Source organism: Pleurodeles waltl, chromosome 4_2 (assembly GCF_031143425.1).
Source record: "Pleurodeles waltl isolate 20211129_DDA chromosome 4_2, aPleWal1.hap1.20221129, whole genome shotgun sequence".
NCBI lineage: Eukaryota > Metazoa > Chordata > Amphibia > Caudata > Salamandridae > Pleurodeles > Pleurodeles waltl.
The window spans coordinates 364,728,748-364,745,137 of NC_090443.1; the positions used below are offsets into that span (position 1 = coordinate 364,728,748).

Genomic DNA, 16,390 nt, shown 5'->3' on the forward strand with positions numbered 1-16,390 from the left:
ACCCATCCGCCAACCCAAAGGGATCCCCCTTCTAGTGCAGGTGCTGTCAGTACTCCATTTCTTAGCAAGTGGGTCATTTCAAACAACAGTGGCCATATCATCAGGGATGTCTCAACCTATGTTTTCCAAGGTGTTGTCCAGGGTGTTGTCTGCCCTGCTGAAACACATGAGGAGCTACATCATTTTCCCTGAGGTGGGGGATTTGCCTACAGTGAAGGGTGATTTCTATGCCCTTGGACATATCCCCAACATCATAGGTGCCATTCTTGGAGTTCACCTCTTCTTTCTGGAGCGACTTTTCCTCAAGCCATGTACCACAGGCACAGTCTTCCCTTTGCCAGTCCAAGGAGTCCAGTGGTTGGTGTGGCTTCTCTTGCCATGTCCAGGGAACAACAGGGCAGTCTTCTTTGGTCCTCTCTCCAGTCCAGTTGTGATCTGAGGTCTGCGTACCAGGAGTGTTATATTTATACCCCAAAAGTGCCCTTGGAGGATGTGGCCATTACTAGCTATTGGGCTACTGTTAGACCTGCCCCTTTTTGCAGGGTCATCCCCAAACCTTTTGCTTCCTTCCTCCTATTTTGTCTTACCTGTTTTTGTTGGCTTTAGGACTCTGGGCACCTTACCACTGCTAACCAGTGATAAAGTGCATATGCTTTCTGTCTAAATTGTATTGGTGATTGGTTTATCCATGATTGGGATAATTGATTTACTGGTACGTCCCTAGTAAAGTGCACTGTGTGTGCCCAGGACCTGTTAATCACATGCTACTACTGGGCCTGCAGCACTGATTGTGCCACCCACCTGAGTAGCCATGTAAGCATGTCTCAGACCTGCCACTGCAGTGTCTGTGTGTGCAGTTTAAAACTGCCAGTTTGACCTGGCAAGTGTATCCACTTGCCAGGCCCAAACCTTCCCTTTTACTACATGTACGTCACCCCTAAGGTAGGCCCTAGGTAGCCCCATGGGCAGGGTATAGTATATTTAAAAGGTAGGACATTTACTGTTGTTTTTTACATGTCCTGATAGTGAAGTACTGCCAAATGTGTTTTTCACTATAGCAAAGCCTATCTCTCCCCTAGGTTAACAAGGGGGTTGCCTTTACTTATCTTTTAAGTGCTGTTTCCCATTGGGAGCAGATAGAGATTTGGAGTATGGGGTATCTAAACTCACAATTTAAAAAAACACATCTTTTGGTTAAGTTGTTTTTTAGATTGTCTGTTTGAAAATGCCACTTTTAGAAAGTGGGCATTTTCTTGCTTAACCATTCTGTGCCTCTGCTTGGTTGCTGAATACAAGTCTAGGTCAGACTGCAGTTGGGCTGAATTCACTCTAGACAGTGACACAATGGGAGCTGATGTATGTCCTGCATATCCTGATGAGTCTTTCTCGGCTTGAGTCAGAAGGAGGAGCTGACACCTGCACCTGAAAGGACTGTGCCTGTCCTCACACAATGCAGTGCCGCAAAGCCGCTTTGGTTAACATTGAACCCTATGGGTTTCACGAGCCAATGACGATGTACGCCGGCGGTCGCGGTACGCACCGCCGCGGGCGTGACCGCCATTTTCTATCTACTTATTCACTCGATACCTGATCTTCCACAGGAGAGGACCTACACTGCAAGTGCTGCTGTGACCTCGGTCTGGAAGAGACAATGGCTGCTACGACTGGGGAAAGGGCCCCTGCCTTCACTTCTGAAGAATTGGAGAAACTCGTGGATGGGGTCCTCCCCCAGTATGCGCTACTCTACGGTCCTCCACTAGAGAGTGCCTACTTCAAAGGCAGAAATAAGTATAAGTAGTGGACCTAAAACCCCAGACTTTCAGATTACTTCTGGATCAAGAGGAACCTCTGCCAAGGAGAAGAGCTTGATGCTTGAGGAGGACCTGCCTCTCTGTTTGTTGCTTTGCTGTGCTGGCCTGTTGCTTCTGATTAAGAGGGAAAGGTCTAGACTTTGCTTTCTGAACTTCTACTTGTGAAGTCTCTCCAAAGGCTTGGACTGATCTTGCCTCCTGTTAAGAAGTCTCAGGGACATCAAAGACTTCACCTGCCAGCACCTGAGTATTCCTGCTGAGGACCCTGACTTGCCAAGTGGTGTCTATTCCAGTTTCTGATCCCCTGTGAGTGAAAGCTGGCCTAAAAACAAGAAAAACCAGGCACACTGACTCCGGATGACTCCAGGACCGACGCTGCTGTCTGACTCTGCGACGCTGCCTGCACCCCAAGAATGCTGCCTGCAACTCAAGCTGTGGTCCCTGTTAGAGTACGACAACCACAACTAACACTGCAGTTCTGACGCTACCGCAGCCCCGCTAAAGTCCTGTGACATCGTGAGTCCCGAGTGCCATGTCACAGACACCGGTGACACCCGATACCACTGCAACCCCTCTAGCCCTCTGCCGTCACCACGACCCTGAATGGTCACCCAAAGCATCTCGACACGCTGGATTCATCGTCCCCGCCGGATTGACAGGGACAGATGTCTCGCACCAACGCTGCATCACCTCCCCCGCTATGCAGTAAGGAACTGATGCCACACTGGATCCTGCAACGCAACACCTCCCTGACTCTGTGCACTGGCTTGTTTTCTTTGTTACCAAAGGTACTGTACCTGGGAGTCTATGTGACTCAGTGACCAGCACCGCCCTCCTAGTGAGTGGCATCAGACTGTTGGGAACGACTCCGTCAACGAAGTTGTGATAGCCTCAGTTGGAGCTATTGTGTTTCTAAGTATTTTTATTGGGATTTAATCTTCTAAAATTGATATCTTTGCTTGTGTATGTTGTATTTTTGCGTATTGGTCTTGTTTGATTTAGATAAATATTGGCTATTTTTCTAAACTGGTGTGGAGTACTTTTGTGGTGTTTTCACTGTGTTACTGTATGTGTTTGTACAAATACTTTACACATTGCCTCTGACATAAGCCTGACTGCTTGTGCCAAGCTACCAAGGGGGTGAGCAGGGGTTACCTGAGCTGTGTATCTCCGTTACCCTGACTAGAGTCCGTGCCCCTATTTAGACAGGGTGTAAACTGACTACAAATTAGAGACCCCCATTTCTAACATTGATGCTCAGCGGTGAGGATAGGACTTGTATTTGTACTTTACATACAGTAATTGGTGTACACTACTGTTCCAGTGGAGACCATGACGTACCAGCATACTGTTTTTCTTTTTCAGTTTTTATTTGCAACTCTCAAATTTGGATCACAATCATGTCTCAGTCTGGTGAGCACATGAAGGATGGGAGAGATGTGGTGAAGTCGGGAGAACCAGCATCGCCTGTGGGGCGGGGGACCAGCCTTAAAGATGGAAGAGCTCCCTCCAGAGCGAGTATCATTTCCTCTCCAGGTCTGTCCCCAGAGGAGCTGGAGACTAGGCAGAGAGCCAGGAAGGTTGAGTTGGAGCAGCTGAAGCTTAGGTTAAAGCAGAAAAGAGAAAACGCTTTAGAGGAAATGAGACTGACTTTGGAGGATGAGAAAGCTATTTTAGCTCAGGAGCACAGTCTGAAGGAGCTGGACCCTAGAGCCATTGAGGGATGAGTCTAGTTCAGATGGTGGTAGCAAACATGTTACATCCAGTACTGAGGGAGAAGTGCACATGCCCAGAGACTTGGTACCCAACTTGAAGGAGGGCGGTGACATACATCAGGAGGTTCAGGTTTATAAGGTAGCTCAAGTGGTGCGCAGGGTCCCTGAGGTAGATCAGAGAATTGGCACAAGGAGTCATATTCCTAGTGGTGGGAGGGATACTCTACTGGTTCTAGGTTAGAGTGACAGGGAGAGGGGTTCCCCCCTGGTAAAAGTCCTGGCAGTGAAGTATGGAGACTTCCCATAAGAGTGTGGGTTGGGTGTCAAGGACACTCAGATACTGTCTCACCAGTCTCAGGAGGGCGATGTGGGGTACTTTTTCAAAGCACTGGATAGTGAGGTGGAGGGTAGTTTGGTTAGCAAATGTGAGGGGCTTTGTGATGTGATTGCTAGAGAGCATTTGTGCGGTCCTTGTTTTCCAAAGCTACGCCAACACCAGGTGGAGTGCCAGTTCACTGGCCCCAGGGAACCTGCACTGAAGGCTGATGTCTGGGTGAGTACCAAAGAGACTGAAGAGGTATTTGGGGATGCTCCTAAAGGGAGTGGCTCAGGGTTTCCCCAACAAAGGGAGGTGGGGGAGGTTTGTGGTGACCTAGGTAGGTCCCTGTGTAGTGGAATGTGTAAGGGATCCCATGTCCTGTCTCGGGAGAGACGGAGTGGGTGTGGTAAGAGGCCCAGGGTGCCTGAGACCCAGTCCTAGAGCTTTGGGAGTTCCATGAGAGAACACCGGGGGGGGAGCCTAGCCTGTACCGGGAGACCATCTGCTGAGGGCGACCATATAGTGTCAGTAGGACTTGGGGGCGGCTGTCACCAGTGTCCCGTCAGTGCTGGTGTCTGGCAGTACCACTCCAAAGTGGAGGGGCAGAAAACCAGAGAGAGGGGTGAGAGGGGGAGGCAGTCTGCAGTGGAGAACCTGAAGGGTCAGGGCGCAGCTCTGAGGTCAGAGCTCTCTAGGAATGACCCTGGTGATACCACTTCTGGTCTGGGGGGCTCCATACCCTGTCAGATGTGCAGGGGTCCGGAGACTAGCGTCAGACAGACTCTTGTGAAACACCTGAAGAAAGTGTTTCCCTTAAGGGGGTAGAAATACTCCCCAAATACTTGCCATGCACAGGTCCAGCCTCGGGGTACATATTCTAGGTTGGAGGGATGGGTTCAGGGTATCCCCCCTTACCTGGAGGGAGGGGCAACTGCTAACAATGTCCCTACCATGTTATCTTCTGGGGTACTTCCTTGATGGGGAGTGCAGAATTCTGGAAGGGGGGCAGGGGAGGGAGAGACTCCCCTCTGACCCCGGTTCAATACAAGGGCATAGTTCCTGGGTTGGGAAACCAGTTTTAGGATAGTGGCCCTGCACTGTTGGGAGAATTGTGTAGGTCGGCTTGCACCAGCTCCCTAACAGTTATGGAGTCTGGGGGTACAGCTCTCAAAAGTTGGGCATAGAGCCCCAAGGAGGAGGGTGAGAGAGAAAGGACTCGCCACTGGCCTCTGTCAAGCCTAAGGATACAGATCCTGAACTGGACTGACAGTCTCAGGATACCACCCCTGAACTGGTGGGAGGGAGAGTAGACAAAGGGTGCCAGTCACCTGGGGCTACCGCCCCCCACTCTGAGAAACCACAGAGCCTAGAGGGCCCTGGAAGGGCAGATGTTTGGCTCTCATCACTGACAGCGGTCAGTTGGCACTGTGGGTTGCTATCCTTGTGGACACGGTTGCCCTTGGGTTGGGGACAGGAGTTGTGGTGGTACTGTCTGCCCACTGGGATATTTCTATGAGAAAAGTAAGGTTAGGTGCTGCACAGATAGGGTCCATAAGTCAAGAGAAGGATTCCCCATGGGTTAGCTTAGTGGGTCCTGAGATTATGGACAGAGGGATCCAACTGGGTTCAGAAAAGTGTAGAACTGGAACATGCCTTTTTATACATGTAAGGCACCCCTAAAGTAGGCCCTAGGTGGCCCCATGGGCAGGGTGCAGTCTATGTTAAAGGAGGGACACATACCGATGTGTTTTACGTGTCCTAACAGTGACATTCTGCCAAATTTGGTTTTCACTGCTGCAAGGCCTATCTCTCACATAGGTTAACATGGGGGCTCCCTTTAAATATTCTTGACGTGCTGTTTCCCTTTGAGAGCAGGTAGAAATATGAAGTTTGGTGTCTCTGAACTCACAATTTAAAAATACATCAGTTAGTGAAGTTGGTTTTTAGATTGGTAGTTTGAAAATGCCACTTTTAACCATTCTGTGACTCTGCCTGTTTGTGGATTCCCTGTCTGGGTCAGACTGACAGTTGAGCTTTTTGTGAATCTCCTCTAGACAGTGACACAAAGGGAGCTGGGGTGTAGCCTGCAAATACTGATGAGCCATCTGAGATAGAGTGGAGGGAGGATTGGTCACTTACACCTGAGAGGGCTGTGCCTGCACTCACACAATGCAGTCTCCAACCTCCAACCCCCTGGTGTGTGTCTGGGGCCTGGCCTGGGCAAGGCAGGATCCTGTGAACAACAGAGACTTTCCTTTGAAGTTTGTCAATTTCAAAGGCAGAAAGGGGTATAAGTAGTGGACCCAAAACCCCAGAATTTAGATCACTCCTGGAACCAAGAGGAACCTCTACCAAGGAGAAGAACTGAAGAGCTGAGGAGAATTGCTGCCCCTGCCTGTGACTGTGCTTTGTTGGGGTATCCTGCAGTTGCTGCTTCTGCCTGTGAATGGGGACAAAGACTGGGCATTGTTGTGCATTTCTGAGCTTGCCTCCTGTTTTGAAGTCTCAGGGCCATCAAAGACTTTCTCTGCCAGCATCTGGACTTTCTGCTGAGACTACTGCCCTGCCAAGTGGTACCCTACCCAGTCTCTGGGCCCTTGAAAGGTGAAATTTGCAGAACAAGAGCTAAAATCCACGCATAGAACAGCAAGCAGTGAAATTTTCAACGCACCATCTGCAGCGCGGCTGATAAACGACACGCCACCCACTTTGTGGCTAAATGTGACATGCCACCTGCATTGCAGCTGGGAGATCGATGCATTGCAGCTGGAGAAACAATGCAACACCCGCTTGCGGCTGCTGATAATAATGCGAACCCCACGCAGTGCAGTTTTCCAACACCGTGCAACCGGATTTCTCACATGTCGTCACTGGGTGTCAAAGTCATCGTGAACCTGCGCGGATCCAAGGTGCCCAGTCCAGAAATCAACGCATCCCTCTCTTGCGAGGGAGAAAAACGACGCATCGCCTACCCAACCAGAGAAGAAATGATGCACGGCCTCACTTGCGAGTAAGGAATCAACACATCGTGATTTTTCCGAGGCATTCTCACCCGTGCAGCTTTATTTTTGATGCAAACCAGGTACTTTGTGTAAAATCAACGTTTCCATTGTTTTCTATGGCATAAGACTCTTATTCTTTTGAAAATTAATATCTTGACTTGTGTATGTTGGATTTTTTTCGTTTTTGTCTTGTTTGATTTTTAATAAATATTAACTATTTTTCTAAACTGGTGTGGTGTAAATTTTGTAGTGTTTTCACTGTATTGCTGTGTGTGTTGGTACAAATACTTTATACATTGCTTCTGGGTTAAGCCTTCCTGCTTGTGCCAAGCTACCAAGGGGGAGAGTGGGGGCTAACCAGGTGTGTTTCTCCTTTGCCCTGACTAGAGTGAGGGTCCTTGCTTGGACAGGGGGTAACCTGACTGCCAACCAAAGACCCCATTTCTAACACTGATGAAGTAATCTTTTAAGTTTTACTTCACTCAGCAGTTGCAGTCTGTATAAATTAATGGGATACTTAATTCTCATGATGAAGTCAGGAACAAATGAATCACAGAACTGTGGGGCGTCTCCAGAAAATATTTTGGGAAATTTGCCACCTTCATACCACTCTGCTCTGGAGGTAACTGCAAGGTCTTCAGTACATTGCGACCTGCACCAGTACCACACAACTGCAACAAAGCATCCAGGCCCGTATTTATACTCCGTTTGCACCGAATTAGCGTCGTTTTTTTCGACGCAAATTCGGCGCAAAACTAACGCCATATTTATACTTTGGCGTTAGACGCGTCTAGCGCCAAAGTATGGGCAAATAGCGTCATTTTTTTGCGTGAACGCCTTCCTTGCGTTAATGAGATGCAAGGAAGGCGTTCCCGTCTAAAAAAATGACGGCGACGCAAATGCGTCGTATTTATACTCCCTGGCAAAAATCACGCCCGGGAATGGTCGGGTCAAAAAACCCCGCATTTGCGCCACTTTTTAACGCCTGGGTCAGGGTAGGCGTTAAGGGGCCTGTGGGCTCAAAATTAGCCCACAGGTGCCCTACCCTGCCCCCAGGGACCCCCCCTGCCACCCTTGCCCACCCCAGGAGGACACCCAAGGATGGAGGGACCCACCCCAGGGACATTCAGGTAAGTTCAGGTAAGTATAATTTTTTATATTTTTTAATTTTTTTTGGTGGCATAGGGGGGCCTTATTTGTGCCCCCCTACATGCCACTATGCCCAATGACCATGCCCAGGGGACATAAGTCCCCTGGGCAAGGCCATTGGGCAAGGGGGCATGACTCCTGTCTTTACTAAGACAGGAGTCATTTAAAAGGCGTCTGGCCGCCGAAAAAAATGGCGCAAATCGGGTTGAGGCGATTTTTTTGCCTCAACCTGACTTGCCCCATTTTAAGACGCCCTAACGCCATTTTCCCCCTACGCCGGCGCTGCCTGGTCTACGTGGTTTTTTTCCACGCACACCAGGCAGCGCCGGTCTGCTAGCGCCGGCTAACGCCATTCCATAAATACGGCGCCCGCATGGCGCTTCAGAATGACGTTAGACGGCGCTAAAGTTTTTGATGCTAAACTGCGTTAGCGCAGTTTAGCGTCAAAAAGTATAAATATGGGCCCCAGTGTCTTAAAGCATGGCTCTAATACAAATATGGGCATGCTCTTTAACATATTTAGAATACCTGGGGTCATTATCATTTTAAAGACAAGGTTGGACACCCTTATATATACACTGTAAAACTTAAAACTACAATTACTAATAGGCAGTTGGTTAACTTACTAGAACTGGCTGAAGGTGCTACATAAGACATAGGGCCTTTGCAAATACGAACATCCTTAAGATTTTGAGAATTGCATTTTGTGCTCAGTTATCCCTTGAAACAGCTCAGTCAATGTCCAATGAGCAATATGCTATTGGCAGACATGTTGCCCCAGAGTGGGTGAGGTGTTAGGGTTAAATTGGAGGTCCTCATTTGATACGTATTCCCAACCAGGCCATGCATGATTTATGAGACCAAGTGCCTCCTGCTGTAAAATATAAGGATATTGCAAGTCACTGAGGAATTCCATGACCATAAGAGGCCAAAGTCCCAACTGTTTTATGAAGTATTGGAACTCCAAAGTGACTTGAAATATCGTTGTAACCTCCAACAGCTGTTATTTAATTGTTTCTAATATGGCCACACCTCACCCTTCCCACAAATTGTTGTCTTGGTCTTTTATATGAAAGACACTGTATAGTTTCTGACATGAAGAATGAAAGTGAAATCTGTAGGGCTAAATTAAACAGACGAAAAAGGAGTGAGTAATTTGTTGTTAAAAGATATTATAATCAGTTTAATCTAAGTCAGGTTGAAAAAGGTATAGCTCAGAGCGGAAAAACATGCAGAGAAAGTCCATCTTTCCTGTAATGACCCATACTCAACAATAAACAAGTTGCGATAAATATCTTCCGTCTGCTGATCACCTTTTATTTTTAGAAAAAACTGAAGAAGGAAAAGCCTGTTCCCCTTTTGCTGTTATTATGCTCTATGACGTGTCTTTCACCTAGGCTGCTAGCTCTGACCGCAGGTATTCTAAAGTCAGAACTGTAGTAGCTTAGTAGCGTTGAACAGCTCCCTCATTTCTTTTTTTTATCTGTGACAAGATACGTCACAGCAAGCCTGTTGGGCTTTTATAGAGAGATTTCTGGCTCCCATGTGTTACAAATGACTTTACTGATTACCAGCTACAGCGCGGCTCACAGTCCTACTTTTGTACAAAAATATCACAACAGTAATTTTGATGTTTGTCTGTATTCTTCAGGAGCAGGAAGCAGGATAAGTGGCCCTCTTTTCCAGAGTATAGCACCCATCTTGACTCCTAATCACGGGGTCGGGTGTCGGACCCCCCAGATATCGAAAACAACTGCATTAGACAAATGTAAGAGCATGGGATGACATAGAGGATATGGACGTTCCTAACTGACCACATCGTTCTCTTGAGTGGAGCGGTAGGCATATTACAGGCAGCCCACAGCCATCTTCCCTCCACAGACATCTGGAAAAAGTGGACATATCCGGTTTTCTAATTCTCCTATTTTTCTCTCTCCAGCGAGGCCTACTTCGAGAACAAGACCTCATACAACTCCATGCAGCATGTGCTGGTCCTGACAATGCCACCAAAATCAAACTCTAGTTCTCTCGAACTTAACTCAGAACATATATCGATGGTAAGTAGGCAAAGAGTACCAGCATTACTCCCTATTTCCACGGCCTTCACAACCTCAGGGAGCCAAGGCCAATGCCATCGCACAGAGGGTGCCCCCAGCAGGCCCCCCCGTGGCCCACAGCACTGCCTTTTTGCCAGCCTTTTAATGGTGGGGTTCCCTCCATGAAAACGCTGGCAGAAAGTCCTGTTCAGCACGGCATTGCTGAACTCAGCACCGTTGTGGCTGGCCACGACTTCAACCGTCGCCAACCCGTTGGATCTATGATCCTGTTGGTGGCGGCAGTCCGACCGCCAGGGTCATAATCTGGCAGTTGGGCCACCAGAATGGTGGCGGGCCGACCGTCACTGTGGGTTTGACTGTCATGAGACTGCAAAACTCGCAATGACTCCCTAAGACTATATGTGAAAAGGACTTCCCACCACTTCTCGCTTTTTGGACCTCGGGGTCACCACCTGACATGAGGCAGCAGATCGCAGAGTCCTTTTGGGGATATAGGGTCGTATCAAGTGTTTTAACATCTGAAGACCCTTATTCTGTAAAGGTCGATGGGCTATTCAGAAGATTTTAAACTGGATCCTCTGTTTGACAGGTAGCCACTGCAGGGAGGCCACTGAGCCTGACATGAAGTGGTGCTTTTGGATTCTTAAAAAAAGACGTCCCGCTGCATTTTGCGCAAGGCCTAGAGGATAGTTTCTTCTTTTTAAATTCCAGTGATAACATCTGAAGTTTTGGGCAAAGTATGTGAATTCCATAGAAAACCAAGTGCAGATTTTTGTATTCTCATCTAAATCTTAGACCTTGTATTACAACTCTAGCGTTGGTAACTTTTTCTGTGACATTAAGTATATGATTATAGATTAGTTAAATATACGATTGTACATTTGATGACAAGATGTGTTTATTAAAAATGTAAAAGTAAAATTAGAGGCCTTCTCAACAGAAAGAGTTCAGCTTTTGTAATTAACACCTCTGCCACCCATCAATTACCCTGTGTCCTCCAGTTGGTTCATAGCACACTAGTTTTGGATATTATGGGCGAAGAACAACTGTACCCTGTGGCGCTTAACAAATAGTTGAAATTTGTGCTGAGAGCCAACCACAGATTTTTTCTCACCAAGTTTCTTCTCTTCCAGCTCAAGAACGACTACGTCTTGGGATACCTAGAGAGTGTCTTGATATTTGGGTTTGTGCTCCAGAACCTTTTGGAAAACAACATCCACATCACGCCTGACGCTTTCCTTAATCAGTTTCGTAATCTTTCTATAGAAGGTGAGGTGATCTGGTGAATAACACGGGATTTCCGGGACACTAAGGGCCATATTTATACTTTTTGACGCAAAACTGCACTAACGCAGTTTTGCGCCAAAAAAATTAGCGCCGGCTAACACCATTCTGAAGCGCCATGCGGGCGCCGTATTTATTGAATGGCGTTAGCCGGCGTTAGCCGACCGGCGCTGCCTGGTGTACGTGAAAAAAAAACACGTACACCAGGCAGCGCCGGCGTAGGGAAAAATGGCGTTTGGGCGTCTAAAAATGGGGCAAGTCAGGCTGAGGCAAAAAAATCGTCTTAACCCGATTTGCGCCATTTTTTTACGACGCCCATCCCCCATTGAAATGACTCCTGTCTTAGCAAAGACAGGAGTCATGCCCCCTTGCCCAATGGCCATGCCCAGGGGACTTCTGTCCCCTGGGCATGGTCATTGGGCATAGTGGCATGTAGGGGGGCACAAATCAGGCCCCCCTATGCCACAATTTTTTTTTAAAAAAAAATACTTACCTGGACTTACCTTTTCTTCCCTGGGGTGGGTCCCTCCATCCTTGGGTGTCCTCCTGGGGTGGGCAAGGGTGGCAGGGGGTGTCCCTGGGGGTAGGGGAGGGCACCTCTGGGCTCATTCTGAGCCCACAGGTCCCTTGGGGGCATATTTATACTCCGTTTGTGCCAAATTTGCGTCGTTTTTTTCGACGCAAATTCTAACTCCATATCTATACTTTGGCGTTAGACGCGTCTAGCGCCAAAGTACCTGGAATTAGCGTCATTTTTTTGCGTGAACACCTTCCTTGCGTTAATGATATGCAAGGTAGGCGTTCCCGTCTTTAAAAATGACTCCGATGCTATTGCGTCGTATTCATACTCCCGGGCAAAAATGACGCCCGGGAGTGGGCGGGTCTAAAAAACCCGCATTTGCGCCGGATTTTAGCGCCTGGGTCAGGGCAGGCGTTAAGGGACCAGTGGGCTCAGAATGAGCCCAGAGGTGCCCTCCCCTGCCCCCAGGGACACCCCCTGCCACCCTTGCCCACCCCAGGAGGACACCCAAGGATGGAGGGACCCACCCCAGGGAAGAAAAGGTAAGTCCAGGTAAGTATTTTTTTTAAATCTTTTTTGTGGCATAGGGGGGCCTGATTTGTGCCCCCCTACATGCCACTATGCCCAATGACCATGCCCAGGGGACAGAAGTCCCCTGGGCATGGCCATTGGGCAAGGGGGCATGACTCCTGTCTTTGCTAAGACAGGAGTCATTTCAATGGGGGATGGGCGTCGTAAAAAAATGGCGCAAATCGGGTTAAGATGATTTTTTTGCCTCAGCCTGACTTGCCCCATTTTTAGACGCCCAAACGCCATTTTTCCCTACGCCGGCGCTGCCTGGTGTACGTGGTTTTTTTTTCACGCACACCAGGCAGCGCCGGTCGGCTAACGCCGGCTAACGCCATTCAATAAATACGGCGCCCGCATGGTGCTTCAGAATGGCGTTAGCCGGCGCTAATTTTTTTGGCGCAAAACTGCGTTAGCGCAGTTTTGCGTCAAAAAGTATAAATATGGCCCTTAACGCCTGCCCTGACCCAGGCGCTAAAATCCGGCGCAAATGCGGGTTTTTTAGACCCGCCCACTCCCGGGCGTCATTTTTGCCCGGGAGTATAAATACGACGCAATAGCATCGGAGTCATTTTTAAAGACGGGAACGCCTACCTTGCATATCATTAACGCAAGGAAGGTGTTCATGCAAAAAAATGACGCTAATTCTAGGTACTTTGGCGCTAGACGCGTCTAACACCAAAGTATAAATATGGAGTTAGTTTTGCGTCGAATTTGCGTCGAAAAAAACGACGCAAATTCGGCGCAAACGGAGTATAAATATGCCCCTAAGGAACAGATGGGAGGGACGGTAGGGGCACCAGCTGCATGACTTATTGGGCAGATGTATTTTTCCCAATTTTTCCCTCCATTCACACTCCACCAACCAACATTCAGCTGATATACTGTAAATGCATCTGCCTGTAACAAGAGGGCATCGTGGGGTTGGCAGTCACTTGTCAAAATGTTTGTTGTGGATACCACAACCACGGAAATACAAAAGATTTCTGATTTAGGTACGTGTGTCCCGCTCCCATTTTTACAGGCACAATTGATTTGGTAAAACAAATTGATCCTAACAAATTCTGTGTAGAACAATTATGCAACAGCACCTATTGTGACAAATACCATTGTAGCTAAAAATACTTTTGTAGAATGAATAAAGTCAGATGCAGCATCACATCACTAGGAACCAAGGACTAAAGGAACAGAGAGGAGGGGGCCAGGGAGAAACAAGAACAAGCGAAAGCAAAATGCAAAAAAAAATCAAGGAGATGTAAGCAAACCCGTTGCTTTCAAATGGAAATAATTCAAACATACAGCAAAATTATAGTTTCAAAACGCATATAGATTTATCATGTCTTGGACTTATAAATTTGGGTTGGACTTTACGCAATGAGCTTTGGAGGAAAGATGGTGCGTTATACCTCTACTGCCACAGCTGGGAGAGTAGGGCCATCACCTGTAAATTACAATGCTATCCTTTTGGCTGTAACGTCGAGTTCTCCCAACAAAAGCCAGAGGAAATCGTCTTTCCAAGGTCACCTTTGCTGTAATCTAATGTTTCACCACGAGAGAGCAGACCTCCTCTACAGGAGGAGCCGACAGGTACTCTTTAGCGCCATTTTAATTTCTCACCAGCAGGAGAGCATAACAATACTTTTGAATGCAGAAGCATCGAAGTGTCTGTGCCTAGCTGCAATAATGGGAGTGCTGAGTATGGCAGGCACCTAATGTTATCTGTCGCAACAAAAACTTTAAAACCCCTGCACCTACAGCGTTCACTTTACACACGCAGCAAAATATGACACTTGCTGTCACTCATACTAAAGAATGCGCGAAAGAGTTATTGCTAAAGAGTTAAAGCGCAGAAGAGTTAATGCTAAAGTGTTGCGTGTTAGTGCTAAAGCGCTAAACCACCACCTATATATACATTTTCTCACCATTAGAGGATAAATTGCAGCATTTTCTCTGTATTGCAGTAGTTCGGACCGGAGAACCAAAAATAGCCCTGGCAAAAATACTAAAATCAACCCTGCATCCTTTCTTCTCGCTCTTTTTGTTTCATTCGTCCATTCTCTCTCCCCTGCAAACTTTTCACTCTCTGATATCTGTCCATCCCGCCGTCTCCCTCTCCCTTTCTCTTGGCAACCCTTGTGCCTGCTGCACTTAATCTCCGTAATCTGGTGAAAGTGACAGAGGCAGCAGCAGCTGCCCTGGCTCCAGTCCACCAGGGAAATGCCCGATGGATTAAAAGGCCAGTCTGGCCCTGAGATTGTTGTTGGCTTGTGCTCACATCAATGTTTCTGTTTCTAAGGTGTATTTGGGCCTCTGATCCTGGACAATGCTGGAGACCGAGACTGGAACTTGACACTCTTGTATACTTCGACAGACACCAATCAGGTATGGGCACACTCTGCAGGTGCATATTGCGAGGATTTGGGTGTGTGATATGATATGGCTGTGGTACCTTATCATGGAATACACTCACAAAACTGTCTTGGGCCCAGTCAGGCTCATTTGTTTTACCTTTAGCTCAATCAGAAAGACTTAACAATGCATTTAACAGTACCTATACAACGGAATAAGAAAGTCATGCAACATGAACGAACCAGGATGTCAATTTATAAAAATAGAGTCTATTTAATTAATTTTTAGAGACCTTGTTGAGCAAAATCCACCAGAGGGTTCCGGAGGTATAGATTTTAGAAGATACAGTATGTTTAAATGCAACTGCAGACAAGCATTGCTCAACAAAAAGTTTGTAAATGTTTGAAAAGTTTGAAAGGGTTAATTTGGCTACTGCGGCCCAGCTTGGTCAATCAAATCTAACAGGATGGAGGTCTAGGGTGCCAGAAGGGATACTTTGGGCACTTACCTGGCCACCAGAGCATTTTTAAGACAAGTTTCAAACTTTACAGGACAACCGCATAAACTACAATGGTGTGGTCCTGATGCTGGGGATGCAGGATGAAAAAATGCTCCTGATGCTCTGCAGTCGACAAGGGTAAGATACAGGTGACTCCTCGGGCCACGGGTGAAGTAGGGTGACTTTGGCCATGGAACTTGGGATCCCACAAAGTCCTCTTTGTGACAGTAGAAGGCCAGCTGTGGCTGGGCTTCTTTTCTCGCAACATGGCAGTTAGGGTGCAATCTTTTAGTGGGGGCTAGTGTCCCTCCTGGGTGACAAATCTGGGAATAGACAACACCCTTGCATCCAACATGCACAGGGGCAACTTTTGGCTATCTTGGATTTGCCTCTTTGGGTGCCCAGAGGCAGGTAGTGGCATAACTTCTGTGGTGGCTACCAACTTGCTGGTTTGAGCTCTTCCAGCTTTGATGTCCCTCATGCTTTTCCAGGGGGGCAGCTAACTGTCCCTTGAAGTCACTGCTTCGATTTGGGACAGGGAATCAACTTCTTCCTGAACCAGGAGTCACAGGCACATTCCAGACTTCACTAGCCCAAAGTGCAGCAGGTGCAGTCTTTCCAGCCAGGCAGCCTTTCATCATGCAGGTTCAAGGGCAGCTTGGTAGTCCTTCTGTCCTTTCTCCAAAATCCAATGTGTACTGTGGTCCATGCATGTCTCCTCTACAAAAACTCACACAATGGTGAAGTTTGCCATCTCTTTCAGGAGAGATATAGAGGATGTCTACCTGATCAGTGCTTGTAGAGGTGTAAAGGTAGGCAAAGTTTCAGTGTTTTGTACATTTTGACAGAAATGGAGGATGTCTACCTGATCAGTGCCTGTAGAGGTGTAAAGGTAGGCAAAGTTTCAGTGTTTTGTACATTTTGACAGTCATTAATAAAGAACTTAGGCCCTGTTTGTGGACCATTACCATCATTTTCATGAATACTTAATCAGAAACCTGTTATGGACACTCACTTGAAGTGGGAGTGATGCATTTAACTGTTGTGCACTTTGACAAAAAGAGTTTAGATCTAGGTGTACATTTTTTGTACAAGCAGATGCTTATTGACGTTTTTGA

The 16,390-nt window shown here is 47.4% G+C and overlaps 1 protein-coding gene across 1 annotated transcript in view; it reads left to right on the plus strand.

The window, feature by feature from the left end:
- LOC138292721 (guanylyl cyclase C-like) overlaps positions 1 to 16,390 on the plus strand; it is a 453,160-nt gene that overhangs the window by 145,886 nt on the left and 290,884 nt on the right. The window contains exons 7-9 of the mRNA XM_069231453.1: positions 9,936 to 10,053; positions 11,187 to 11,322; positions 14,721 to 14,806. Of these exons, the coding sequence (XP_069087554.1) occupies positions 9,936 to 10,053; positions 11,187 to 11,322; positions 14,721 to 14,806 (340 nt within the window). The remainder of the gene's footprint in view (positions 1 to 9,935; positions 10,054 to 11,186; positions 11,323 to 14,720; positions 14,807 to 16,390) is intronic.